General features: G+C 41.4%; 1 protein-coding gene and 1 pseudogene across 1 annotated transcript; both read right to left on the minus strand.

Annotated features, from left to right (window-relative positions):
• Positions 1-692: 692 nt before the first annotated feature.
• SLC36A3 (solute carrier family 36 member 3) lies at positions 693-26,891 on the minus strand. The gene is made up of 10 exons (XM_043913347.1): positions 26,385-26,891; positions 24,872-24,962; positions 21,669-21,757; positions 19,033-19,128; positions 13,799-13,883; positions 12,665-12,883; positions 10,761-10,859; positions 10,260-10,426; positions 6,001-6,170; positions 693-3,082 (listed from the first exon to the last, which is right to left on the minus strand). The coding sequence occupies exons 1-10, from the start codon at positions 26,519-26,521 to the stop codon at positions 2,814-2,816; spliced, it is 1,422 nt and encodes a 473-aa protein (XP_043769282.1). The 5' UTR covers positions 26,522-26,891; the 3' UTR covers positions 693-2,813.
• On the minus strand, positions 17,909-18,638 carry LOC122700441 (annotated as a pseudogene).
• Positions 26,892-27,665: the final 774 nt, after the last annotated feature.

The raw sequence follows: 27,665 nt of genomic DNA on the forward strand, positions 1-27,665 counted from the left end.
ATATTTTGGCAATTCTAAATTTCTTTGCATTTCCATGTGAATTTAAAAATCAGTTGGCTAAGTTATAAAAAATTAAAATACCTTGCTGAATTTGATGACAATTGACATCTTAACTATAATGTATCTTATGAGCTATGAATGAGGTATATCTCCCCATTTTTTTTGCTGTTCAGTCACTAAGTCATGTCCAACTCTTTGAGACCCCATGGAGCACGCCAAGACTCCCTGTCCTTCATCATCTCCCTGAGTTTGCTCAAACTCATCTCCATTGAGTCAATGATGCCATCCAACTATCTCATCCTCTGTCGCTCTCTTCTCTTGCCCTCAATCTTTCCCAGCATCAGGGTCTTTTGCAAAGAGTCAGCTCTTCTCATCAGGTGGCCGAAGTACTGGAGCTTCAGTTTCAGCATCAGTCCTTCCAACGAATATTCAGGACTGATTTCCTTTAGGATTGACTGGTTTGATCTCCTTCCTGTCCAAGGGACCCTTTAAGAGTCTTCTCCAGCACCAGTTTGAAAGCATCAATTCTTCAGCACTCAGCCTTCTTTATGGTCCCAACTCTCACATCTGCACATGACTACTAGAATAACCATAGCTTTGACTATATGGATCTTTGTCGGCAAAGTGATGTCTCTGCTTTTGAATATGCTGTCTAGGTTTGTCATAGCTTTTCTTCCAAGGAGCAAGTGTTTTGTGGTTGCAGTCACCATCCGCAATGATTTTGGAGCCCAAGAAAACAAAATCCGTCACTGTTTCCACTTTTTCCCCATCTATTTGCCATGAAGTAATGGGACTGAATGGGGCTTAATTTCCTTTAGCAGTATTTTATAGATCTTGGTGTACATATGTTTCGCATCTTTAATCAGAATTAACCCAGACTATTGCATGTTTTTGGTGCTTTTGTAAGTGCAGTTTCTAATTGTTCCCAGTCACAAATTTTCAAATAATAAACCAACCCTCTATTCCTGGGATAAACCCTACTTGGTCATGATGTACTATTCTTTTTAATATATTGATGAATTTGATTTGCTAAAATTTTATTTAGCATTTTTACATCTATGTTCATGAAGAATTTTGTTCTGTAGCTTTATTTTCTTGCAATGTCTTTGCCTAGCTTTGGTTCACATAGTGTTTTAAACCAGCTTTTAAAAACCGATAAATCACAAGTATATCATAGGCATTTTAATGTTGTATTTTGCAATGTTTGGGGGGCATCACAGCATTTTATTTTGGATGAATCATAGTTTAACCTAATGTTGGATATTTGTTTCCAACTCTTTACTGTTAGAAACAATGCATTCAGGGACTTCCCTGGTGGTCCAGTGGTTAAGAGTAAGCCTGCTAATGCAGGGGATATGGGTTCAATCCCTGGTCCAGGAAGATTCCACATGCCATGGGGCAACTAAAGCCATGTGCCACAGATAGTGAGCCTGCACTCTGGAAAACGTGAGCTCCAACTGCTGAGTCTGCATGCCACAACTACAGAAGCCCATGTGCCTTTAGAGCCTGTGCTCTGCAATGAGAGAAGCCACTACAATGAGAAGCCTGCACACCACAACTAGAGAAAGCCCGTGTACAACAACAAAGACTCGGTGCTGTTAAAAATAAAATAATAAAATTAAAAGTAAAAAAATTTTTTTAAAAGTGCATACATTTTTGAAAACATAAAAGATTCTTAAGATAAACCGCTGGAAGTGAAATTAGTGGGTCAGAGGGCTATGCATTTTAAGACATATATTGTAAAACTTCCCTCCAGAAAAGTCATAAAAATGTGTTCTGCCATCTTCAGAATATAAGATTGTCTGTTTTTCCAAACCCTTACCAAAAGTAAGTATTATTTTTAAAAGGTCAGTAGTCCTTGTACATGATGAAATCCTTTCTGTCACACAGACTGCTCAGTCTCTTTAGCCTAAATCAGCTCTAAGTGGTCTTAAGGTATGTGAGAAGGTAGGATGGGTTGGGGAGGGAGAGGGGTCAGAGAGAGAGAGGAAGATGAAAAGAAAGAGAGAGCTGATATCCTTCTAAGTAGGAAAGTCATTTGTAATGAAAGATTGCTAAGAAATGTTTTTATCCCTTAATTTACTTTTGGGATCCCATATCTCCAGGGCAACAGGGTAACTTGCTGATGGAAAGCCCTTCAATTTTCACACATGTGAAAATTGATAAAATTGATAAAAAGGATAAGTCCATTTCTTTTTTTTTTTTTTCTTTCAGAATGTCAGAGCTGGAAGAGCCCTTAATAGCCAATCAGTCTAATCCTTCATTTCAAAGAATGTGAAAATGAGATGGAGAGGGGGAGAAACTTGCTCAAGATCCCACAGGAAATCAGTGGCAGAGCCAATGGCTAGACAAAATTACTACTAAGTTCTATTTTTTTTCTGTGACTCTTCACTTAGAACCATATCTAGAAACCATAGAAACTCGTCTTCACCCAACATACTTTTCTAAACCTGATACTTCAAGGGCAGGATAGAGAGAATAACTGCTTTCACATTTATATTTATGCTTGGTCTGTTTCAAGGATGTGGGCAAATGGCATCCTTTTTCCCATTAAATGAGGCAGATAATACGAGTGGTTGAATGTGGTTTTGGTTCACAGGTACAAAAGGCCTCCAGAGAAATCCAAAATCCAGAAAAGACATAGCCTGAAAGGTACCAGTACTGACTTGTATCATCTACATTTCTCTTGGAAAGATAAAGAAGCCACTAATTAATATAGAGATGCTGGGGTTTGATGAATGTATATAACATCCACAACAGAAGTCAAACTGGGAATGGGAATATGGGAGAACTATCAGAATAAAAATAGATAATTATGCATAAACACCTGTGGAGTTGGCTACGGAGTGGTTGATGGGTTGGGTCAATTCATAGAGGGCTTGGTATGTTCCAAATACACACCCCAAAAGGCCCAGGATGCTGATCATGATGTCCTTCACAATGGTGATACAGTTCATGTCTTCAGGGTAAAAGGTGATGAGCTCCAGGAAGGGAGGGATGATGAGGGCCAGGGCGCTGCTGCTCACGGAGCCCACCAGGGAGATGACCAGGTCCAGGCGGGGGATGAGGATGGCTGAGACACCTGTAGGGGGAGAAGAGGTTTAGAATCATGGAATGTTCCTTCAGGAAGGGAGCCCAGAAACAAACCATTTGTTTGGAGCCTTACAATTCCCAGACACCTGAGACACCGTCTGGAGAGGTGGGAAAGGAGCTCATTGTGAACTTGAGCAGCAGATCAAGCACTGTGGCTCTGGACTTCCACATCTGTTTTAACACCAATATACATGTTATCCTTTCATGCTTTATCTATTGAGTTTTTCCACATATAATATTTATTGATAAGGATTTTCTATCACCCATCTGTAATGATCTTCTCATTGCAGAGTTGGGGAAGTCTAGAACTCTAGAGGGAATGGGTCATGCCCAAGGTCACATACAGCTGAGATGAGAATCCAATGATATGCCCAACATAAGGCCCTTTCTACCCTACTAGGCTGCCTCTAATGTATGTGAAAGAACTTGGTACACTGTAAGTGTTTGATAAATGCTTGACCCATACTCAGACACCGCATCTACAGTCAAGTTGTACTGATTGACAGTCACTGTCTAGAAGCAAGGATGGATAAGCAATAAGAGATGGCTCTGCTGCTGTCAGGATCTCAACCACTGGTTTTCCTACTCTTAGAAGGAACCTGATAATAAAGGAAGACGTGGAACATGCAGACAGCATTAGGTGGCTCACTCACTTTCTTTTTTCTTCCCATTAACACTCTTAGATTTCCGTATTTTATAAATACAATGAACATGTATCATGGATTTTCGGAGGGGTGTCCAATTTTGATAATATTTGAATGAACAAATATATATATTAATAATTTATGCAATTTAAGTTTACACAGCCATATAATTTTCCTATGAATAAATTAAGAAAAACCTCTTATGGAAAGCACTCAGACTAGCTTACTGGCTCTTGAAGAAAACAACACCTCTTTTTGAAGCTGCTATAGCACATCTAACCAAAGAACGAGACAGACTCATAGACTCTTACAGTTGAGAATCCATCACCTCTCTGATGGGATGATCCTCATCCACAGCGCCACTTCATTAGACATTTAATAAATTACTTACTGGGGGAAGAACAGAGAAAAATCAGTGTCTGTTCTTTAGAAGAGCTCATGCAGATAGCGCAGAGAGAAGACATGCTCAGAGAAAGCTATTATGCAATGTGGAGTGAAGGAGTGCTCTAGAAGGGTCAGATCTGGTCATGCTAACCCATTGCTCAGGGCCCTTCCATGGCTCACCACTGCCTGATCTCCTTAGCACAAGGTCCCTTATGACTTGGATCTGCTTTGTGTCTTATCCTCCCCCATGCTTTCAGTTCTCTAAAGAAGCCATATGTGAGTACTGGCCTCCAATCTTTGCATACCCTGCTCCCTATATGTGGTACATTCTCTACTCCTCCCTGACTCTTAATTATCTTTAGGTCTTAATATTACGCCAGTGGAGAGGACTTCCTGACCTGGTTCAGGCTAAGTTATAGGACCTTCTCAGGTGCTCTCAGATCAGCCTCCTCTTACAGTCTTAACTAGCATCTGGTACATCACTGTGCACCATCTTCACGTTCACCACAACGTGCTATAATTATTTCCCTGCATATATTTCCCACTCAAATTCTAAGCAGGAACCATGTCTTTTCCATGATTCATTATTGTATCCCTAGCACCTAGGACAATGTCAGGCACATAGTAGGTAATTATGATTGCTGAATGAGTGAAGGATAACTGAACTGACAGATGAGTAAGCGAGGAAGAAGAGGTCTTTCAGTGCAGAACAGAAGCAGCACGTCTTGAAAGTCAGCTGTCTCCAGTGATGCTCGGTCCCTGATATCAAGTGGCCTGAACTACTCAGTGCTCCTCTTCAGTGGACACCTTTCCTCCTAGGAATGACCTCAATACAATACACTTACAGGTTCCTGATGTCTTGGTACAGACTGGGAATCTTGTGTAACACCTTTAAGCCAAGCAGCTGCGCTGTTTCTGCTTCTAGAACTCCAGTTACAGGGAGCATCGCATCTGGCAGTGTACTATTCTGTTGGTCTGCTCCAAGCCTTACTTTCTTATGACCATGAACTGAGACGGGATTCCCTCAACTGTAAACACACAGTCCTGGACACTTTAAGATGAAATTTACTCTCTCTCTTGCACAATAATCCTACAGTTGTTTGAGATACAGATACAGAATTTACCCAAGTCTTTGTTTCTCCAGGCAAAACCTCCCTAGTTCTTTCCTTCATTCCTCACAGGCCACCATTTTAAATTTTCTTAGAGAAAGCATTTCCCAGCCCTATTCACAATGTTTCCCAAACATCTACAATGGCACCTGATATAAAATGAATGAGGAAATGAATGAATGAATGAACAGAAGGGAGAAAGGGAGGGATGGGGGAAGGGAGGAGAAAATGACTTACAAGAATTTAACAAATCAGCCCTTTGAGGTTCTTCCTATAATTAAACACCACCTTAAGAGGACTTCACATTAATTTTTGATAGGAAGGAATATGGCACAGTGGAAACACACAGATTTTGGTGCCACACAACCTGCATCCAAATCTCAACTCTGTCACTTAGCAGCTACATGATGTGAGCATGTTACTTCATTTCCTGGGTCACAGTTCCTTCAGCTGGTAATATTACATAGTTAGGCTGTCCTGAGTATTACATAATCTCAGTGTTGTGCCTGACATATAGGAGGCATATAGGAATGAATAAATGATACTTCTTTCTCTCACAAACTAGCTAATGTATTCTATGTGTAGATAGTAGAGATTACTGTAACATTTACTCTGTGACAGTTCTGTTAATCTATTTTTCAGCTGGAAACTTGAGGCTCAGGGAGGGAAAATATGTTGCTTGGCTGGTGGCCGAGCCAGCAATAGTGGGATAGCGGTCAGTGTGACTCCAAGCCACAGCTTTGGGCAGAGAGCCCTTTCGTCCTACTCACAGGTCAGACAGACCAAGGCTGTGCGGACAGACAGGTCTGCAAACAGCGCCCAGCTCTCTGACACCTGGGAGATCACGAAGGGGATGATGATCTCAGCTGGGACGTGGAACTGGAGGGCATAGGTGAAGAAGATGCCAATGGAGTACATCAGCTTGACTGACTGGTACAACCTGTAGAGAGAGAGGGACACCACATGAAATTCGATGTGGCTCCAGGGCAGGGCCATGCAGGATTTGCTCACTGCTTGGAAGCTGGGACTTGTTAAGTTATATCACTAACTAACTTCCACTGACTCAGCCTGACTTGCCATTAGAGCCACTTGGGAAGTTTATTGAAAGTGCACATTCTTGGAGATTCTCGTTTAATAGGCTTGTAGCTCAGGAATCTGTGCCTTTTTTTTCTTCTTCTTTTTTTTAAAGGTATAGCTGCATAGAGTAAAGTTCACAGTACAAAGATCATATTCCCTCCCACCTTTGATTCCCAGTCTCCAGTTCCTCCCTCCACAGGCAACTCCTCTAACAATTTTCTTGAAGCCCCTCCAGAAATACCATAGACACAAACTTATACAGAATGTAGGTACACATACAGAAGCATCCTTTACGTACCACTGATTGGTTTTCGTTCATTAAATATTTCTTAGATATTGTTCCCCTTCAGTATACGTAGATCTGGTTCTTCTATTTAATAGCTGCTGAGATTCCAATTGCATGGATATACTATAACTTGTTTAATTTTAAAGACATTTTTATTGGAGTATAGTTGATTTACAATGGTTTTAGTTTCAGGTATATAGTAAAGTGGATCAGGTAAATATATATACACATATCCCCTCTTTCATTTTAGATTCTTTTCCCATATAGGCCATTACAGAGTACTGAATTGAGTTCTCTGTGCTATAAAGCAGGTTCTTACTAGTTATCTATTTTTATAATTTTTAACTGCTCCCCAATTAATAGACATTTAGCTTATTCCTAGTCTTCTATCAGTAAACAATGCAGCAAAGAATATGCTTGTACAAATACCTATGCACATATAGTATACAACCCCAGATGTAAAAATGCTGGGTAAAAGTATATGTGATTTAACATTTTGACAGCTCTCATAAAAGGGAACCCTCACACACTGTTGTAAATTAGTGCAGCTACTGTGGAAAGCAGTACACCAGTTCCTTAAAAAACTAAAAACAGAACTACCATATGACTCAGTAATTCCACTCCTGGGTATGTAACTGAAAAAAATTAAAACTCTGATTCAAAAAGATACATGCACTCCTATGTTTGTGTGACAGTTGCTCAGGTGTGTCCAACTCTTTGCAACCCCATGGACTATACAGGTCAGAATACTGGAGTGGGTAGCCTTTCCCTTCCCAAACCAGGGATCGAACCCAGGTCTCTTGCATTGCTGGCAGATTCTTTACCAGCTGAGCCACAAGGGAAACCCCTACGTTTATCACAGCATTATTTACAACTGCCGAGATATGGAAGCACCAGACGAAAAAATAAAGAAGACGTGGTATATGTATATAATGGAATGCTGTGCTGTGCTTAGCTGCTCAGTCGTGTCTGACTCTTTGTGACCCCATGGGCTGTAGCCTGTCAGGCACCTCTGTCCATGGGATTCTCCAGGCAAGATTATTGGAGTGGGTTGCCACGCTCTCCTCCAGTGGATCTTCCCAAAACAGGTATTGAATCCACGTCTCCTGCACTGCAGGTGGATCTGAGCCACCAGGGAAGCCCAACAATACTGGAGTGGGTAGCCTATCTGTTCTCCAGGCGATCTTCTGACCCAGAAGTCTATCCAGGGCCTCCTGCATTGCAGGTGGATTCTTTACTAGCTGAGCTACCAGGGAAGCCCATAATGGAATGCTACTCAGCCATAAAGAAGAATGAGATTTTGCCATTTGCAACAGTGTGGATGGACTTAAGAGGGTATTATGCTAAAGTGAAATAAGTTAGACAGATAAAGACAAATACTGTGTAGCATCACTTATATGTGGAATCTAAAAAATAAACTAGTGAATATAACAAAAAAGAAGCACATTCACAGATACAGAGAACCAACTAGTGGTTACCAGTGAGGAAAAGGGTGGAGGGAAGGGCAAGATAAGAGTAGGAAACTAGCAGGTACAAACTACTATGTAGAAAATAAGTGAGCTACAGAATATATGGTACAACACAGGGAATATAGCCAATATGATATAATAATATAAATGGAACATAACATTTATTAATAAAAATTGTGAGTCACTATGTCATACACTGGAAACTTATGTAACATTGTACATCAACTATACCTCAATAAAAAGAAATAAAAAGTAAAATTTTGATAGCTCTTGACATATCGCCCATTTGTTGTCTGAGCACAGTGGAGTGCGTGCTACCCTCCATCCTTGGAAAAACACAGTGTGTGAACACACGCTGGTTTGTGCCATTGTGTTTTGTAAAACTGACATTTCTATTATTAGGAGAGAGACAGAGCAGATTTTCAAATATATAAATTGCCATTTTTGTTCTAATTTGCCTGTGAACTACTTGTTCACACCCATTTCTTCTTGGTCTTTTGCTTATTCCTTCTTTAAGGCTCTCCTGGAGAATCTCATCACCAGCCAGGCTCAGAGAAGGTGTGAGGTCATTATGGCACCTGATGCCCATTTTTTCCAGCTGATGTCCCAGAAGGAAAGTGCCCTGCCCAAGGTAGCAGCAACCCAAACTGCCCAGAATAAGAACAGCATATTAAGTTGATATCTTACTGGTATAAAATAAGTCACAATTTCAAGGAAATTCCACATTAAATATCTCATCCAGTCATTACCACAACACAGTGAAACGGGTAGGATTGGTGATATTTTTCTCATTTTACAGCTGTGGCTTCATGGGAAATGAACACCCTCCGCCCCCACCCCCAACATTCTACTGACTTCCAAAAGACCAAGGCTGTGGGGGAGACTAACAATGATAATAGTTAATACTCAGTGAGCACGTACTGCATACCAGACACTTTTCTAAGCATTTTATGTATTTGAAGCCAATCTGCCCTCACAGTCACTCCCTAAGAGACAGTGTGGCAGTCATTTGTGCTGCTCAGCTGCTCTCTAAATACCTCCGAGTCTTCCAGACATGTGGCAGAATTTCACTTCCATGTCCTCTGGAGTGAGTCATGGTCACTTGCTGTGACTGATGAAGTATGAACAGAAGAGACAGGTCACTTCCCAGAGAAATTTTAGGGCCTTCATGGTGAAGGGTGTGATTCAGTGTGCTCTTTGCCATGGCAACCAACGAAGTTTTAGCGAGTGGCTGGCTGATCAGTCTAGGTCTTGGAAGTGGTGATGGTGCAGAGCTGAGCCCCAGCCATCCCATAATGGACGTGTAGCATGAGCATACAATTAAACATTTGTGTGTGTCCAGCCATTGAGATTCTGGAGTGGCTTATTCTGTTTATTACCAGAGCATAACCTATCCTGACTGATATAAATAGGCAAGAGTATTATCCTTATTTTACTGAGGATGGAAATGAGGTCTGCAAGATTAGGTAGCTTGTCCAAGGTCACATGAGAACCAGGATCAAATCCCATTGCTCAGATGTAGAATCTGTGCTCTTAAGGACTTGGTTCTACTGACAGCTTAGTCATTCTGCACCTACTACTGTCAGAATAAGGGCAATGGCTAATATTCAATGAATGCCATATGCCAGTGCCCCAAATGTTTCCTGGATGAATGAATGAATGAGTAAATGAATGAATGATTAATGCAAGAACTTCAGTCAAAGTTCCAAGTGGGGCACAGCAATGGCAGTCTAGGCCTATTTCTGGAACTGGGGACCTGAGTAGTTGTCCATACACAGGACCCTCAATCATTACTTCAGAGTTATACTTTTTGTTGTTTCTGTTTCTGTTCCCTAAGCCCTCCCAGATCATTCCTGTTTGAAAGCCTTTGAACCACAGAGTCAGACAGAATTCAGTTTCAACTTCTCATGAACAACATGAACTGGGAAAGTTACTTACAGCCTTTTCACATATCAACTTCCTCATCTAATTCAATGGAGTTGATAATAATAATGCTAACCCATAGGGCTATTGAGAGAATTAAATGAGATGATACACAATGCCTGGATTATTAAATGTACCTGTTATTATAATACAGATACTAGCAATCAATATTTTGTTGTTGATAATGACTCAGGGATGCCCCATTCTGCTGCTGTGGCTCAGACTCTGTGACTCCCCTCCTCTTCCCCCCAGCCCCAGATGGGCAGGGACGTACCAGCAATTGGGCAAGTTGAGGGTGATGCTGGCCTGGGTGTTCGAGCCAAACTTCATGTAGCCCAGTGTCCCCAGGCAGATGTAGAGGACGATGACAAGGGACATCCCCCAGTACAGAACAAAGGAAAACTGCTGTGGATGCTTCATCTGGTTTTTGAGAGGCAGAACCTGGAGGTGAAAGGAGGTTAAGAAAGAAAAGGTAGAAGGAGAGAAAGCAGGTTTCCTCTCAAGGACAGACACCCTTCTCCAGGTGGCCCAGAGTCAGGAAGGGTCCACATGCCCTTTCATCTCTTCCCACATTTTCTATAACCAAGAGTGCCCCATCTTCAAGGCTTGGTGTGGTGTACAGAGCAGGTGGCATCCTGCAAATGGGGACTGACTTTCCCTTCTGCCACGAGATTATATTCTGCATTTTTCATAAGTACTACTATTTAGAAACCTGGAACAAAGACTGGCTTCCATACAGAGAACTGGGGACTCTCAAATCCCACACCCATCTTACCATGCCGACGCCTTCAAATGTGAAGATGGCTGTACCGAAGAACAGTAAGAAGGTCTTCCAGCTTGCCATCAATGGTAGGTTCCTGGGATCTGGAATCTCCTGAAAGGAAGAAGAAGGGCATTGGTTTTTCCAAGGCATAGAAGTCACCCCAAATCTGGTAGAGAGTTAGGCTTGCCTGACGTCAACAGGGACAGTATTAGAAGCATCCATGAGAGATCTACAGCTGAGTCAGCCTTCTCAACTTTTAAAAAAGTTACTTCTTTTACACATGGCATACAATTTACCATTTTAAACATCTTGAGTGTACAATTCAGTGGCATTAAGAACATTCACATTGTTGTACAATCATCACCAATTCCACCTCCAGAACATTATCATCATTCCCAGCTGAAACTGTGCACCCATTAAATAATAACTCCCTATTACCCAGCCCCCCTGGAAATGCCTATTTGACTTTCTGTCTCTATAAATTTGATTGTTCTAGGTACCTCATATAAGTGAACTCATATTATATTTCTCTTTTTGGGATTGACTTATTTCACTAAGCATATTGTCCTCAAGGTTCATCCATGTTGTAACATGGATCAGAATTTTATTCCTTTCCAAGGAATACATTATATATGTTTAATTTTGATTTTCCACATCTTTACATGGAAAATGGAACCCAGGGAGGAGAAGGAATTGCCCAAGGCCACTCTACCGGTCAGTGGCACAGCCCAGATATGAATTCAGGTCTTGTGTTTTCCAGTTCTCTAACACCTCTTTCCCATCACTTTTCTCAGAGCTGTGAAGTATTGGCACAGCAGCTACCACCGATCTAGAAGGAATGATTATTTTATTAAGATTCCTGTGGGCAGAATAATGTCCACATCATAATCCCTGGAACCTTGAGTATGTTACATTACTTGGCAAGGGAGAATTACGTTTCTAGACTGAATTAAGGTAGCTAATCAGCTAAATTTAGTAGGAGATTACCCTGGATTATCTGGGTGGGTTTGGTGTAATCACAAGGGTCTTTTAAAGTGGAAGAGGGAATCAGGAGAGAGAACTAGAGAGATGGCAGCATGAGAAAGACACGGCCTGACATTGCTGGCTTTGAAGAGGGAAGTGGGCCATGAGCCAAGGCCTGAGGGCGGCTTCTAGAAGCTGGAAAAGGCAAAGAAACAGATTCTCCCCACAAGCTTCCAGAAAGAAATGCAGCCCTGCCCAGTGAGACCTCAAGAATTCTGAGATAATTCTGTGTTGTTTTAAGTTACTAGATTTGTGGTCATTTGTCACAGCAGCAGCAGAAAACTAATACAACCCCAGAGGCTTTCAAAGAAATGAAACTGTAATAGGGAATTTCAGGGCCTATACTGATAGCAAAGCATGGGCTTTGTGAGGCAAAATGACTGTATTTAGGGGAAAATTACTGTTCATCAGTTTCCTTGTCTGTGAACTGGGGATTAAGTAGCACTACTTCCATAACAGCATCATTGTGAAGATTTATTGAGTTAATCAACATAAAGAAATTGGCATAAAGCAAATTGAATTCCTTTATCATCCATATATCAACCTATCACTATTACAACTTTTGTTGGTTACTTGACTGAGGTTTATCTCCCCAAGTGATTGTAGCCTCCATGAGAGCAGACAGCTTGTCAGTTTTACTTATCACTGAATCCCCTGTCCCCTGTACATTGCTTGGATCACAGAAGGTATCAATAACTATTTGTTGAAAGACCTATTGCTATCTAATGTGACAACGAAAATGATGATGACGGTGAGAAGCTTTTATAGCCTGTGGGGCAGAAGAGTTCACAGACATCACTTGAGCAGGAGGTCACTTTTCTCACTCTCATCTGCCCATGAGTGTCTCAGAAGCCCTGGACCTTGATCCTTCTGCAGTGGTTTTGGGCACAGACCTGCATGATATACTGAAAGATTAGAGCCATGCTCCCCAGGGTGGTGATGTTGGCCAGCGTGGAGAAGATGGACAGCACCCTGAGGTTCTGGATAAACACCAGCAGGATCAGGAAGGGCAGAATCGTCAGCATGTAGAAGCGAATGTCCACATTGGGGGTCAGCACCAGGATCTTCCTGGGTTCGCAGGTTTTGGAGGTCACGTGGACTTCTTCCACCATCTGATGTGAAGCACAATGAGAGGCAGTATAATTATAGCTGCTACATTAACAAAGGAAACCCAGTTAAGTTTCAATTTCAGATAATTAACAGATAACTTTTTAGTAAAAGTATGTCCCAAATATTATACAAAGACACACTTGTAGTAAAAAACAAATTGCTGCTTATCTGAAATTTCAACTTAATTGGGTTTCCTATACTTTTGTCACATTTGGTAATCCTAAACTGTAGTACCCACGATTGTGATAACCAGAAACCCTTAGAATTATCAAATCTCAAGGCTGAAGCATCATTCTGTCATCTAGCCCAACCTCTTCTTATGTACCAAATAGTTTTCTTTCATATATCCAGAGAATAGGAATTGATTACACAGGAGTATCTTCTTCAACTTTAGATAGTCCTAAAAGTTAGAAAGCTAAGAATTTGAGCAAAATCTGTCTGCTTGAATATTCTATCCATAATGCTTGTCATAGTTTTGACTATTTGAACGCACAGAAACAAGTATACTGCTTCTATTTCATGAAGCCAAGAAAGTATGCTATGATTGACTTGTAATGCCTGTTAGGAATGCAATGAGGGCAAGATTGCAACTTATTTGCTTTAGTTATCTTCTACATGACAACCTTGAGACACCTAAAGAAAATCTCATCAACTCTTCCAGGCTAAAAATTCTCAATTATTTCTGATTGGACATGACTGTAAGCCAACCTGGCTGCATTCCTCAGATGTTGCTTTGGCTTCCCTATGATCTGTTTAAAGAGTGATTCCCAGGACAGAAAGAACTCCCAACTGAAGCCTGATTAGGGAGTAGAAATAAAGCCTCTCCTACCATGATCCAAAAACTTTACTTTTGCTAATGCAACCCTAGCAGCAAGAGGTCTGCTTTCCCCCACTCTGCCCAGAAGAGGCCTCTTTACCTGTTGTAAATTGTCTGCCATAAACATAAAATAAACACTGCAGAAGCCCAGCTGGGTGATGATTAATAAGAAGCTGACAGTGTACCTGAGAAAGAAAAGAAGAGGCAGACAGAAGGAGAAATGAATTATTTTTAATGCATTTATTTTTATTTTTTGAGACAAATATTTCTTTTGTTATTATTTTTACTATTTACCCATTTTTTAACTTTCAAGTTTAAATTTCAAGTCCACAGTAAAAGTTGAAAGACTAGTATAATTAACATCATATATCCTTTCACTAGATATACTGATTGGTAACTTTTAGGTCTAACTGCATTATGCATAGATGGAAGAATGTGTTCATCCATACACACACACACACACACACACACACATGCATGCATTTTTTCAGAACTACTTTAAAATTAACTGCAGATGTTATAACATGTCAACCTTAAAGACTGTAATACCTTCCTTAGGACTATGATATCCAACTTCAATATTCTCAAATATATAGTCTATGTTTTACTTTATTCATTTTTACTTCTTTTTTTGGCTGTGCTATTGGGCTTGTGGGATCTTAGTTCCCTGACTAGGGACTGAACCTGGGTCCTCAGGAGTGAAAGCTCTGAATCCTAACCACCAGACTGCCAGGGAATTTCCAAATATTTTAAATAACCCAATTCTCTCCAAAATATATTTTATAGCTGTTTTTAAAATTTCTTTGATTCAGGATCTAATTATATTTAATATGTTGCATTTGCCTATTTTTCTTTAGTCTTTTTTTTCAGGTAGAGCAGCCCTATACATGTCTACCCTTTTTGTTTCCCATGACATTGGCTTTTTGGGAAGAGTCTAGGCCATCTGTCTTGTAGAATGTCCCACAGGGTGGACTTACATGACTGCTTCCTCGTGATTCAGAAAAGCAAGCCTACCACATAGGTGAAACTTTGTACTTATATTTCATCATATTGGGAGGCACAGGATGTCCTGTGGTTCTACTGTGATGTGAATTCTAGGCCTCTCCATTATAAGTACACATTTCCTGCTTTGCAACCTGTAGGTAAAACTTTGAGATGGCATGAATAGCCTGTCTTCCTCAAGCCAAAGGTTTTAACATTCACTGATAATCTTTGCTGAATCAATTATTTCATTGGTTGGTTGCAAGGTGTTCTGTCATTTTATCTAAGTTTATTAGCTAGCATCTAAGAAAGATGCATTCTCTTCCTCTTTTTTTATCACAATAAATTCACATTAATTATTCTTTATTTAATATGTTACATTCTGCTATTGTCATTATTCTTCTGGATTCTTAAATTGTCCTGAATTTGGAGATGTATTTATTTACTTTTTTGTGATAACATTTTGAGAGTTCTACATTAAAAAAAATTTTTTTAATTGGAGGATAATTGCTTAACAATGTTGTGTTGGTTTCTGATGTGTAACATCATGAATCAACCGTAAGTATACACATATCTCCTCCCTCTTAAGCCTCCCTCACACCATTTTTTTTTTCAAAAGAACAAAAATATGTTCCTTTACTTAGGTTTTAATGTTTAGATTCATGTTTTTCAAGACTGGGTTGTAGTAACCAATGCATCAGAATCATCTGAGGTTGGTGATTCCTGCCTCTTGTATGAGCCTACTGAGTCAGAAGCTTGGCAGTGTCATGTGAGACTTTAGAAGGGAGATTTTTTTCCTCTTTATAATGAAGATTTTTAAACATACAAGAAAGCAATGATAATAATTCAATGACTCTTCATGAGCTCATCCCAGCTTCAACAATTAACTTTTAGGCAATCCTCTTCCATCTATTCCTTCACCCCCACTGCACACAAGCTTCTTTTGTTGGAGTATTTGAAGTTAAGGGGAAAAAAATAAGCAAGGTGAAGGGGAATATAGTAAATTAAAGTATTTGAAGTATTCCACCTGTAAATAATTCAGTATGCAGTTCTAATGGACAAGAATTTAAATAAAATATAAACATCATGCCCTTAACCACCCCTTACAAAATTAACAATAATTTCTTTCTTTTTAAAAATATTTACTCATTTATTTGGCTGCACCTGGTCTTAGCTGCAGCATGAGGGATCTTTGATCTTAGTCGCAGCATGTGGGAACTAGATCCCACATCTGATCTAGGGATCGAACTGACCAGGGATCGAACCTGGATCCCCTGAATGGGAAGTGTGGAGCCTAAGCTACTGGACCACTAGTGAAGTCCCACAATAATTTCTTATATCATTTAATATTCCACCATAGTCAAATTTTTCCAATTTTTTTCAAAAATATCTATTTCAGAGTTGGTTTCTAAACAAGTCTCTATGTTCCATTTTGTTATTAAGTTTCAAGTTTTTTAATCTGCTATATTCCCCTTGCCTTGTTTATTTTTTTCTCTTGCAATTTTAATTTTTTTGGTTGGTGTTGAAGATACCAGAAAATTTCCTTGTAGTGTGTTTAACTTTCTAGATTCAGTTGATAAATTCATAATGTCATTTACCTTGTTCTTCTCTCTCCTATATTTCCTATAAGCTGATATTAGATCTAGTGGTTTGATAAGATTGAGGTTCTTCCTTTCTGTTTTGGGCAAGGGTATTTCAGAGGTGGCTCTCTGTACTCCCTATTGAATCCTATTATAAGACACCTTATGTCTGGTTGTCCAATGTCCAAACATGAGATGACTAGAAGGGGTCAGGTGATGCCTGTGTATTCTTCCTTTATCATTTTCCAATGACCTTTCACAATGAGGATTGTTGCTTACATGGAATAGATAGTTTTTAATCAAACTCCCCAGGTATCTCTTAGCACACTAAAGATGACAAATTTTTGGTTTAAATAAAATAGTTTCCTAATTCTTTCTCAGTTACTGGCATTCTTTCTCATTGCTCCAGAGAAATGGCATAGTGTAGTGGGTGAGAGCTGAATGTTCTAGATTTCAGTCTGTGCTCTGCCATTAGATTCCTGGCTAACTTAAACCACTTATGGCTCTATCTGGTCTTCATTTTCTTCCATTTGAATAGACATAGATACACTGATCTTCAAGGTGACTTCTTGCCTGAAAGTTTTATTCAGGGTGTCATCAGAAGCTGATAACTTAGTGAGAAAGGATGGACAATTGTGAGATCTCTGTTATTACTGCCCTGTGCCTCTCCCATCGGACAATCAGAGTGATTCCTGACATTCTCAAGAGAGGAGTTGCAGGCGGGAACTTGGCAGGTGAGGGACTGACTACTCCTTGAGGGCTCTGTTGGGAAAGGCTAACATGTTAGGTACTTGCTTGAAACTCTGCTTCTCTACTATCTGTGTCTTTGACCCTAGACATGTTATTCTATCTCTGTGAGCCTTGGTCACCATATTTCTTCCCAATAAAGATGCACCACCTACCTCACAAGGTCACTGAAATGATCAGAGGCGATCAGATACAGGAAAGCATTTTGTATACCATAGTGTTTTTATCCAATGAGTGAACAAGCTAAATTGTAATGTTCACTATTAGGAGGAGGATTAAATAGAACCACAGGATCCATCTATATGGATGGAGAACATTGTGATCCTTACAAAACAAGGAAGTCAATTTGTATGTCCCAATGTGGAAAGAAATTAGAGACATAATGTTAGATGAAAGAGCAAATTTCCAATAAATATTCCAATTAATATACAAGAAAATACAAAATATATATTTCCACTTGCACACACATATCCTGTTCATGCAGAGAGAAAGTCTGGAGGAATATTTACTAACTAGATATCAGTGCCTTCATTTTATTTATTTATTTTTGGCCACACTGCACAGCTTGTGGGATCTTACTTCCTTGACCAGTGATTGAACCTGGGCCCTTGGCAGTGAGAGCCCAGAGTCCTAACCACTGAACCTCCAGGGAAGTCCCAGAGATTACTTCTTGAACGAAGAGTGGGATGGGGGATGGAGCTATCAGAGGAGATTCTCTATATTGGTCAATAGTTTTCAATAAAAACATATTCATTTAAAACTCTTGTTACTCAGGTGGTGCGGTGGTAAAGACTCCACCTGACAATTCAGGAGACAAAAGAGACATAGGTTCAATCCCTGGGTTGGGAAGATCCCCTGGAGAAGGAGATGGCAACACATTCCAGTATTCTTACTTTTTTTTTTGGTTTAGTATGGTTTATTAAGCTGGGCCTTAGTACAGATGCTGGGGCTTGCCCATGGTGCTCTTAATGTACAAGGGCCTGACGTTCTGCCAATTTTTCTTGAGCAATGACACCAGGAAGTTGACAGCTAAGGGGATATTGTACACAAGCTCATCATCTGTCATCTTCACATGGCCAACAGCCACTGCCAGACACAGCACCTTCTTCATCTGGAACTTGATCGTGGACTTCACTTCATCAACTTTGGCCACCATGTTCTCATTGTGGGTCAGCAAGGAAGGGAACTTGCCAGCCTTGTTCAGGTCTGGGCCCAGGATTCGGGGGATCTGCTTGATCAGAGACTCTGAAGCCAAAAAGGCATCATACTTCTTGGCCAGCTTCTTGACCAGTTTCTTATTCTTGTTGAGTTTCTTCAGCGCCTCAGTGTCCATGTGGGGGATATCCACAGCCTTGGCCTCATCACAATGCTGCTGGTCCCCCAAGAGACACATGGAGAACTTGAGGCGGGGAGTGGACTTAAGCCTGACGGTGCCTGAGAAGCGTTTGTCCTTCTAAGGGTCATAGTACTTCAGGCTGATCTGAAGCTCCACAGTCTCCAAAAACTTCCTGTGCTTTCGCTGGTTCCCGTGCAGGACTTCCCACACCGCCTCATAGAGGGTGTTGCGGGAGACTTTGCTGCTCATGGTTCCCTACACCGCGATAACCGGAAAAGAGCACATTCCAGTATTCTTGCCGGGGAAATCCCCTAGACAGAGGAGCCTGGTGGGCTACAGTCCACAGGGTCAAAAAGAAGCTGGACACAACTGAGCACGCACACGCAATGTACTAGCAGTAAAGGAAGAACAGGTGAGCATTATTATGGCTGCTGTTGCTATTATTACTACTATTCCTATGATATCTGGGCTTCCCTTGTGGCTCAGCTGGTAAAGAATCTGCCTGCAATGCCGGAGACCTGGGTTCGATCCCTGGGCTGGGAACATCCCCTGGAGAAGGGAAAGGTTACCCACTCTAGTATTCTGGCCTGGAGAATTCCATGGACTGTATAGTCCATGGGGTTGCAAAGAGTCGGAAACGACTGAGTGACTTTCATTCATTCATTCATTTGTGATGTCTAGGACTACTACCTTCCCCACACTGAGTGTGTCCTCAGCCAGGCATTTGGGCAGGTTTCGAGGCTGTACATCATGGCTTCTCCATAGTTCACAAAAGTCTTCTGCAGCCTAAAGAACAGACAAACAATGCATACCTTAATTTTTTTAAAGTACAATTTATTCCCAAAGGGAGTAATTACTATATGTTCATGTATTAATATGGAACATTTTGGTAATTTTCTAGCAATGGTATCATTGAGTTATTTTATAATGGTACACTTTTAAAAGTTTTAGAATTCTGCCTCTTATTTTTTGTAGTTGTCTTTATTAACACTAATTTTTAAGTGGAGAGTATTATTATTATTATTTAGGTGGATAGTAGCTTGGAATTGATTAGGTCAGCAAACAAGGACAGTGAGGATGTGGAAGCTGTGAGGTGTGCAGAACTAGTCAGCGGGAGGGGGAGAGAGGGGAATGAGGTGTAAGTATGGCCAAGAGAGTGGTTCGACCTTTTCTGAACTGACATTCCCTTCTTCACTTCTGAGGGTGCTGGAACATTTAAGATGCTTGCCCTGGACCAGATCCCATGCAAAGGTGATCTTTAGCCTCCTGCCCAGCACCCCTGTCAGATGTGACACCCCAGTTCTAGCCCATCCCTCTACCCCCATCCCTCCTTCGCCAGGTGGCCCTTCCTAAGAGAGGTGGAGGCCCTCTGGAGCACTGCTGACAAAGCAAGTGGAAGCAAGTTGCCTAAGTCCCTGGAGTTAATTGCATGACTGAGGGGAGTAACTTGGACAGAGAAAGAGACCCAGACTTGTCAGGAAACCAGTGTTTAAGTAAAAACACGTCCCCCTCAGATGGCCAGGAGACCTTGAGCAAGTCCCTTTATGCTTCGGGGCTTCAGTTTTTTTCTTCACATGCAGTCTGGGTTTTGGGGAGAAGACAGTGAGAGATGGATCTGGTGATGCACTGGGAACATGGCACGATGCTGCTGTTTTTATTGTTATTCTATGTGCTGGGCATTTGAAATACAGATGAGGTTACATTGCATAGGACTGGTAAGTATATTAGGCTGAGGATTGCAAATTCAAAAGCAATGGGGACCAGAAAGGTATCAGTATTGTGGTGAGAATGACTGGGTGTGAGACGAAATAGGGAATCGTGGAGACAGAGGTCAAGGCTCTGGTACATGTCCTGTTCCAGAGGGGTTGATTAGGATGTGGCCCTAGCTGAATGATACAGGAATGAAGCCACAGAGGTAGCAGAATGTCTAACTGGCAAGAAGGTGCAGATTTTTTTTTAATGTGAAATCCCCAGGTTTTTAAATGTTGGCTAAACACAAAAAGCCAAAGAAAACTGTAGAAGTCCTCCATAATATATCTAGAAGCTAATATGAGTCTGTAACCCTATATTAGGAAAAGAAAAAACAAATCAACAAAAACGAAAGTCAGGGAAAGATTATAATAAACGACATATATTTAAAGGCTGTATGGTGGTAAAATGGTCCCAGCAGGCTTGAGGGAAGAAAAAGATTTGCAGATAGGTTAAGGAGTAGAGTCAGACAGGTCTTGGAATACCAGCTCTGCCACTTCCTAGCTGTCTGACATTCAGCAAGGCATTTAACTCTCCCAAGCCTCAGTTTACTCATGTGTAAAATGGGAATAATGGAGCCTACTATAAAATTTTACTGTAAGGAATAAATAAAAGAAGGCTTGCAAAGCTCTTGCCATGTACCTGGAACAATGTAATTGTGCAATAAATTTAATTGCTAAATGAGTAAATGCTCTTAACAGTGTTTCATGAGCTGGAAAGTACTACACAAGTTAGGTGTGACTGATACATACTCCAGATACACCTATTTGGGTTATGATAATTTGACTTTATGAGGAGTTTCATTTAACATCTCTACTTTGACTCACAAGGCCTTTCGGCACAATTATGAGGACATATTTAGATTTGCCTGCCTTGGGAGCAGCTGAGTCCTGTGGAGAGAAAATCTCCAGGCTGTGGCTGTAAGGAATTGCTAATTACTGTGAGTTGCTAGTTGATACATACGAAATTCTCAGCATTGTTTGCTTTCACTGCATTTGCCTTTTTTTCTGGAATTTTGTTTTACATTAAAGTTTTAAATATGTAAACATTGTGTTATATATATGCTTTATTAGAGATTGAAATCACTGTGAATTATTCATCTCACTGCTAACTATGTTTTTTTTTTTTTTTTTTTTACTATTACTAAATTGTCCCATAAAGGACTTACTTGGAATAAATTTCCCTTTCAAGGTGCGTGTATTGGAGCTGGGGGAAGACCAGGAGGTGGAAGGTGGAGAGATTAAAAGGAAGTTATCTCGAATACACATGGGTGTGTATAGAGCAAATTTGCATTTCTTATTACTTCTGATCTTTCTAGGAAAGGATATTTGGGCTCACAGGAGCTTGGCAAAGTGCTCCAACTAGTCAGCAGCAGAGCTGTGCCTGGAACTTGGAGTTTCCAGTAGGATTTTAATCACTCCCTTCACCGCCTCAGAGCAGCAGGGGTGGTGGCCCAGAGAAGTGGCCAGCTAGTTGGGAATTGGGTCAGTGATCCAGGGAAACTTAGCACACCCTCAAATGGAACGTGGTGCCATTTGGTGATAGAGATGATAGAGATAAAGAAGCAGAACTCTCACCTCTGACTTAGGTGTTGAGCACAATTCAGCAGGATGACCATGCAATGCACGGTGAGGATCCCGATGGCCAGCAGGCTGAAAGGACCGACCTGGAGGGGAATGGAGATGTGGGCACCGTGAGCCAAAAACGGATGCTCCCATACCTGTCCCTCTCTCTGCTGAGGTGCTGGGGTCCCTCTTATAACAGAGATTTGGGGATGAGAACCCAAGATGACAGCCCCTGCCTGAATGTCCTTGTACCCCGACATGCTCTGGCTTGAATGCTCTTCTTAGCATCACTGCAAAGTGACTGTCCAACCTGTGCTAGAATACTTCTGATAACAAAGAGCTCATTACCTCCCAGACAGCCCATGCCTTTCCTCATCTGCCTTTAGTTCCACTTGAGAACCCTCATTCCTTTTCATATCCCAGCCCTTACCTCCTCCAAGATGCTTGAAGACCAAGGTTCCTCTTAAGGATTAGTTTTCTTTCCAGTATGGGGTTATCAAAAGAGGCACTATTGACATTTTGGGCCAGCTGATGTTTCTGTTGCAGGGGGCTGCCCTGTACGTTGTGGTTTATTTAGCAACATCCCTGGCCTCTACTCACTGGATTTCAGAAGCACTCCCTCTCTCTCCACCCTAATTTGTGACAACCAAGACTGGCTCTAGACATTGTAAATGTCTTAGGGTATATTAGTCACTCAGTTGGGTCCAGCTCTGTGCAACCTCATGGACTGTAACTTGCCAGGTTCCTCTGTCCATGGGATTCTCCAGGCAAGAACACTAGATTGGGTTGCCATTCCCTTCTCCAGGAGATCTTCCTGACCCAGGGATCGAACCTGTGTCTCCTGCATAGTTTTCAAAGTATTTATATTTATTTATTTATTTAGCTGCTCCAGGTCATAGTTGCAGCATACAAACTCTCAGTTGCAGCATGTGGGATCTAGTTTCCCAAACAGGATCAAACCTGGGCCCCCTGCATTGGGAGTGCACAGTCTTAGCCAATGGACCACCAGGGAAGTCCTTCCATTTTATTTTTTTAACTAAAAATTGTATGTACTTAAAGTGAACAACATGATTTGATACACATACACACAGAAATGATTACTAGAATCAAGCTAATGAACAAGTCTTCTCCTCACATGGTCTCCATTTTTTAAATATGTGATGAAATTATAAAGTGGGGCTTCCCTGGTGGCCCAGACACACAAGATTAAAAAGTAGGGCTCATTATTATTATATTTTGGCCATGCTGCGTTGGGATCTTAGTTCCCTGACCAGGGATCAAACCTGTGCCCCCTACAGTGTGGAAGCATAGAGTCTTTACCACTGGACCACCAGGGAAGTCCAAGCAGGCCTCATTATTAATCATTATCTCCCAAGTGTGATCACAGGGCAGAGAGCAAAGACGGACTCTCTCACCCTCTTTGTGCTGGACACCTGTGCCTTTATAGATGCGACCTATGCTAACAGTTATCATGAAGAAACAAATGAGAGATGAAGAGCACCACTAGAGTTCACCAGAATGTAGCCTTCATACAGCAGAAGACTGTTTTTTGGTCTTGTACACATCTATATTCCCAGAGCTTAAGAATAATAGATGCTCAACATATATTTCTCAAATGAATCATGATTAGAGGTTCTGATGGGACTTGGAGGATAAAGAAATCACCTAATAACTCTTAGGAAGCAAAAATCAAAGGATAAAGGAGTTGTCTTAAAAAGCAAAGACTGCACCCGCAAAGAAAGCCTGGTTGAGGGCCATATGCTAATAATGTTCTTCAAAAGTTCTAGAATGCTGAGAACTCTAAAGGGGGAAACATCCCATCTCTGTTGGAACTGATACAGATTGGAAGTCATGTCAGAAGCCAGGGTCTCAATGTGCCTTTTTTAGACACGAGGGCCATTTATAGGCTTGGCGAGAAGGAGAAATTTGCTTCAACTAAATTGAAGTCATCTATCTATTCAATTCTGTAGAACAAACTGGAACTTTCAGCGTGCCAGTATCTACAGTAGGTACTGTGTAAAGGAGGGTGTAAAGATGAATCAGAGAGTTCCTGCCTTCAGAGATTTCAGGTAAGTGAGGAAGGTGGGAATGTAAAAAAATGAGCATGTTCCATCTTTGTAAGTGCTGTAAGAATTCCAGGTTAGATAGCTATAAGTTCTAGAAAAACACAAGGTGAAGGAATTTTAAGAGGAGACGGAGGAAGGGGATTTCAGAGGACTTCAGAAAGGGAAATCAAGAATTGGGATTTTTAAAATTTTACAGAGGAGGGGGATTTCAAAAGACGGAAATAAGGGAGATGGGAACAGCATAAGATAGAGGACAGAGGTGGGAGGGCACAGGAAGTGTCATGGGATTGGTGGAGCCTTTGTCACTCTCATCTTCCAAAATTACTTTCTCACAATCAAATGGATGGAAACAGCAGTTACACACTGAAATGCCTGGAGGTGCCAGGCTGCTGATATCAATGAATGAAATGGCAAGGATATAATCCTAGGGAGTTGGGAGAACTGTGGCAAAGTAGATTCTGAATTAGTATGTGAGTTATGGTGAGTGTTCAAGAATAGTGGTGGGGAGGGGGAACTGGATGAAGGTGGTCAAAAGTAACAAACTTCCAAATATGAGATAAATAGGTACTGGGGATGTAATGTACAACATGACAACTGTAGTAAACACTGCTATATGGTATATTTGAAAGATGCAAAGAGAGTAGATCCTAAAAGTTCTCATCACAAGGAAAAACAATACCTATTTCTATAATCATATGAGGAGATAGATATTAACTAAACTTCTTGTGGTAATCATTTTACAGTATACACAGTATGTGTGGTAAGTCACTTCAGTCGTGTCAGACTCTGTGTGACCCTGGGGACAACCATAGAGCCAGCCAGGCTCCTCTGTCCATGGGATTTTCCTGGCAAGAATACTGGAGTGGGTGGCCATGCCCCCCTCCAGGATACACAGTATACCTTAAATTAATATAGAGGTGGTTGTCAATTATATCTCAATAAAATTGGGGAAAATATGGCCTGTCCCCTCCAGGCATGTTCCATTTAGCTCCAGGTTGGCTCCAGAGGATTGATGCCAACAGGTTCATTTCCCATTGCAAAGAGTGCTCCCAAATTGCCCACTGATAAACAATGCTAAGGCTGTAGGAGCCTGGCAGCCCTTTCCCTTAAATGGGGAGACGTGGTTCCCATCCCACAGGTCCATCTTACCAATAAGCCGGCATTTTTCATGGCCAGAGGAAGTCCCAGGAGCCCTGTGCCAATGTTGCATTTCAGTAAGTGAATCAAGGTTTGCACCATCCTGTAGGGGGAGCACAGGGCAACAAAAGGGTATGTTAGTGGAAGAAAATGTGACCCAGCGCTCGGGCCTCTTTCAGTCTCTCCAGCACCCTCTGGTGGAGGGATGGACAAAATCAGATGAAATGGACTCTCCGTTTTACTCTCAGTTCCCAGGATCTGTTCTGCAACCTCTGAGCCAGAGCTGGTGCTAGTTCAGGTGACTCACCAAGCATGTACCACACTGTGCTGTGCTGTGCTTAGCCCCTCAGTTGTGTCCGACTCTTTGTGACCCCATGGACTGCAGCCCACCCGGCTCCTCTGTCCATGGGATTTCCCAGGCAAGAACACTGGAGTGGGCTGCCATTCCCTTCTCCAGGGGATCTTCCCAACCCAAGGATTGAACCTGCATCTCTTGGGTCTCCTGTATTGGCAGGTGGATTCTTTACCACTAGCGCCACCTGGAAGGCCCCTCCAAACCCTTGTTATCATACTTTATTTAAATAATCACTTATTGCATTTGAACTATCAATATCACAACCAGATCTGAAGTCAAGATCTGGCTTCAATAAAATTATCACGCATACCTGTGTTATTATCTCATTAGGAAAAATTCCTGGAATGGTATTATTGATCAAAGAACTTATTTATTCATAGTTACTTATACTTAAAAAATCCTAAGTAACACAGTATGAAGTTAAAAAGGTAAAACAAAAGAAGAACCAAAAAAACCTTATATAGTGAACATAAATGTCTCTTCTATCTGCCGCTCAGTCTCCCAATTCTCTTAGCCAAATACTTGTATGTTTTATATAAATATGTTAGGATTTGACATACATTACAGCATTGCCATCCAGAAAGCTATCAATTTAATTCTTCCCAAAACAACATGAAAGTGGGCATTTCCTGACATCCTTATCAACACTGGGTATTGTCATTTACAATCTCTTTATGCCATGGATATTATCTGATCTGATTACTAAATAATAGTCTAACTGGCAATAAAGCCCTAAGGAAAAGAGCCATGTGTCTGAGTTTATGGCAGTAAAAGTAGGGACATAGTGCTAGGAGGTGAACTTTTATCTTCTGGATGGGTTTGTATGAGGAAGGAAGGGGGCAGTGGGGAGAGACAGAAGAAGGGAGAGAGAATATGAATAATAGCAGTTGTCGAAGGAGTGGAAAGCAGCCAGACTGAGATAGAAACTGCTGAAGAAAGAGCAGCCTGGTATAGAAAACTGTTCCTGGAAGCAAGAAGTTCACGTTGGGGATGACTACCTATGTTTTTTGCAAAACCTGTGAAAAAGTTTGACACGGGTAAAACTTTTTAGATTCTAAAGGTTTCATCTTTAATCCATGTGTCTCCTGTTCAGTAGGGTTAAATGTGGCCCAGTGCCGTGAAGGCAGCAGTGCCTGACCTCAGATGGGGAAGGGCAGTGTGGCCACTTACGACAATCCATTGGCTTCCTCTCCAAGATGGATCCTCTCTGAAGTGACACCATTACTCTCCGAGAGTGACTTGGCCCCGTCATCCAAGGACTTGGGCTTGCTGCTGTTGTCCTTTGCAAGTAATGAGATCTTCAACATGGTGGGTGGGTGATGATGGCTGAGGGTTAAGGCCTGTAACAGCCTTGAACCAGTCTCCCATGGATTTTTCTCCAGAGAAACCGAGGCTGCAGGCCTGAGAAGCTGGCTCCCAATTCCTGAGCTGGTCCGGGTCCTGGTGACAGGGGGAAGCTGATGTTGATTACAGGCCTTGCCTGGCTTTGGGGACTTACGAGAGTCTCATCTCAGGATGGTCCTCAGTGCCCCTTGTGACTGCCTGGTCACACACCAGGATTTGCCTGGACTTTCAGCTGCTTCCAGTTCAGCCCTTAGTGCTTTAGAGCAAAGTGAACCGTGTGGCTGGGAGGAAGAAGACACCATTGGACTGGAGGTCCTGGTGCCCGGATGTGGGGCCAGGCTCAGGACTTGTCTCTCTTTGGTAAGGGGGAAATCAGAGCTACCTCACAATGGAGGCCGCCCAGCCAACAAGGTGCTGCTCAATTGCAACATGCAGGTGTGGCCCTACAGAGGGTCCTATCACCTTCCCTGTGTGGGGATGGAGTGGCTCTGTTTTTAAATTGATGTATAGTTGATTTACAATATTATATTAGTTTTAGGTGTACAACACAGTGATACAAAAGTTCTATAGATTATCCTCTAACTAAAGTTACTATAAAGTATTGGCTATATTCCCAGGGCTGTACAATATGTCCTTGTAGCTTATTTTATACATAGTAGTTTGTACCTCTTAGTCCCCTACCCCATATTGTCCTTCCTCCTCTCACCACTGATATCCATTAGTTTGTTCTCTGTATCTTTGAATCAGTTTCCTCAGAGCTTGTTATATTCATTCCTTTGTTTCATCTTTTAGATTTCACATATAAGAGATAACACACAGTATTTGTTTTTCTCTGTCTGACACTGCACCTTATAAGCATAATAACCTACAGGTTCATCCATGCTGTTGCATGACTAATAATCATTTTTTTTTAATAAACCTTTTTTTATGACTAATAATCCATTGTGTGTATGACTAATAATCCACATTTTCTTTATCCATTCATCTGTTGATGTACACTTAAGTTGCTTCCATATCTTGGCAATTGTAAACAATGCTGCTGTGAATATTGAGGTGCATGTATCCTCTCAAATTAGTGTTTTGTTTTCTTTGGATATATACTCAGGA

This window comes from Cervus elaphus, chromosome 9, assembly GCF_910594005.1.
Source record: "Cervus elaphus chromosome 9, mCerEla1.1, whole genome shotgun sequence".
NCBI classification, from domain to species: Eukaryota; Metazoa; Chordata; class Mammalia; order Artiodactyla; family Cervidae; genus Cervus; species Cervus elaphus.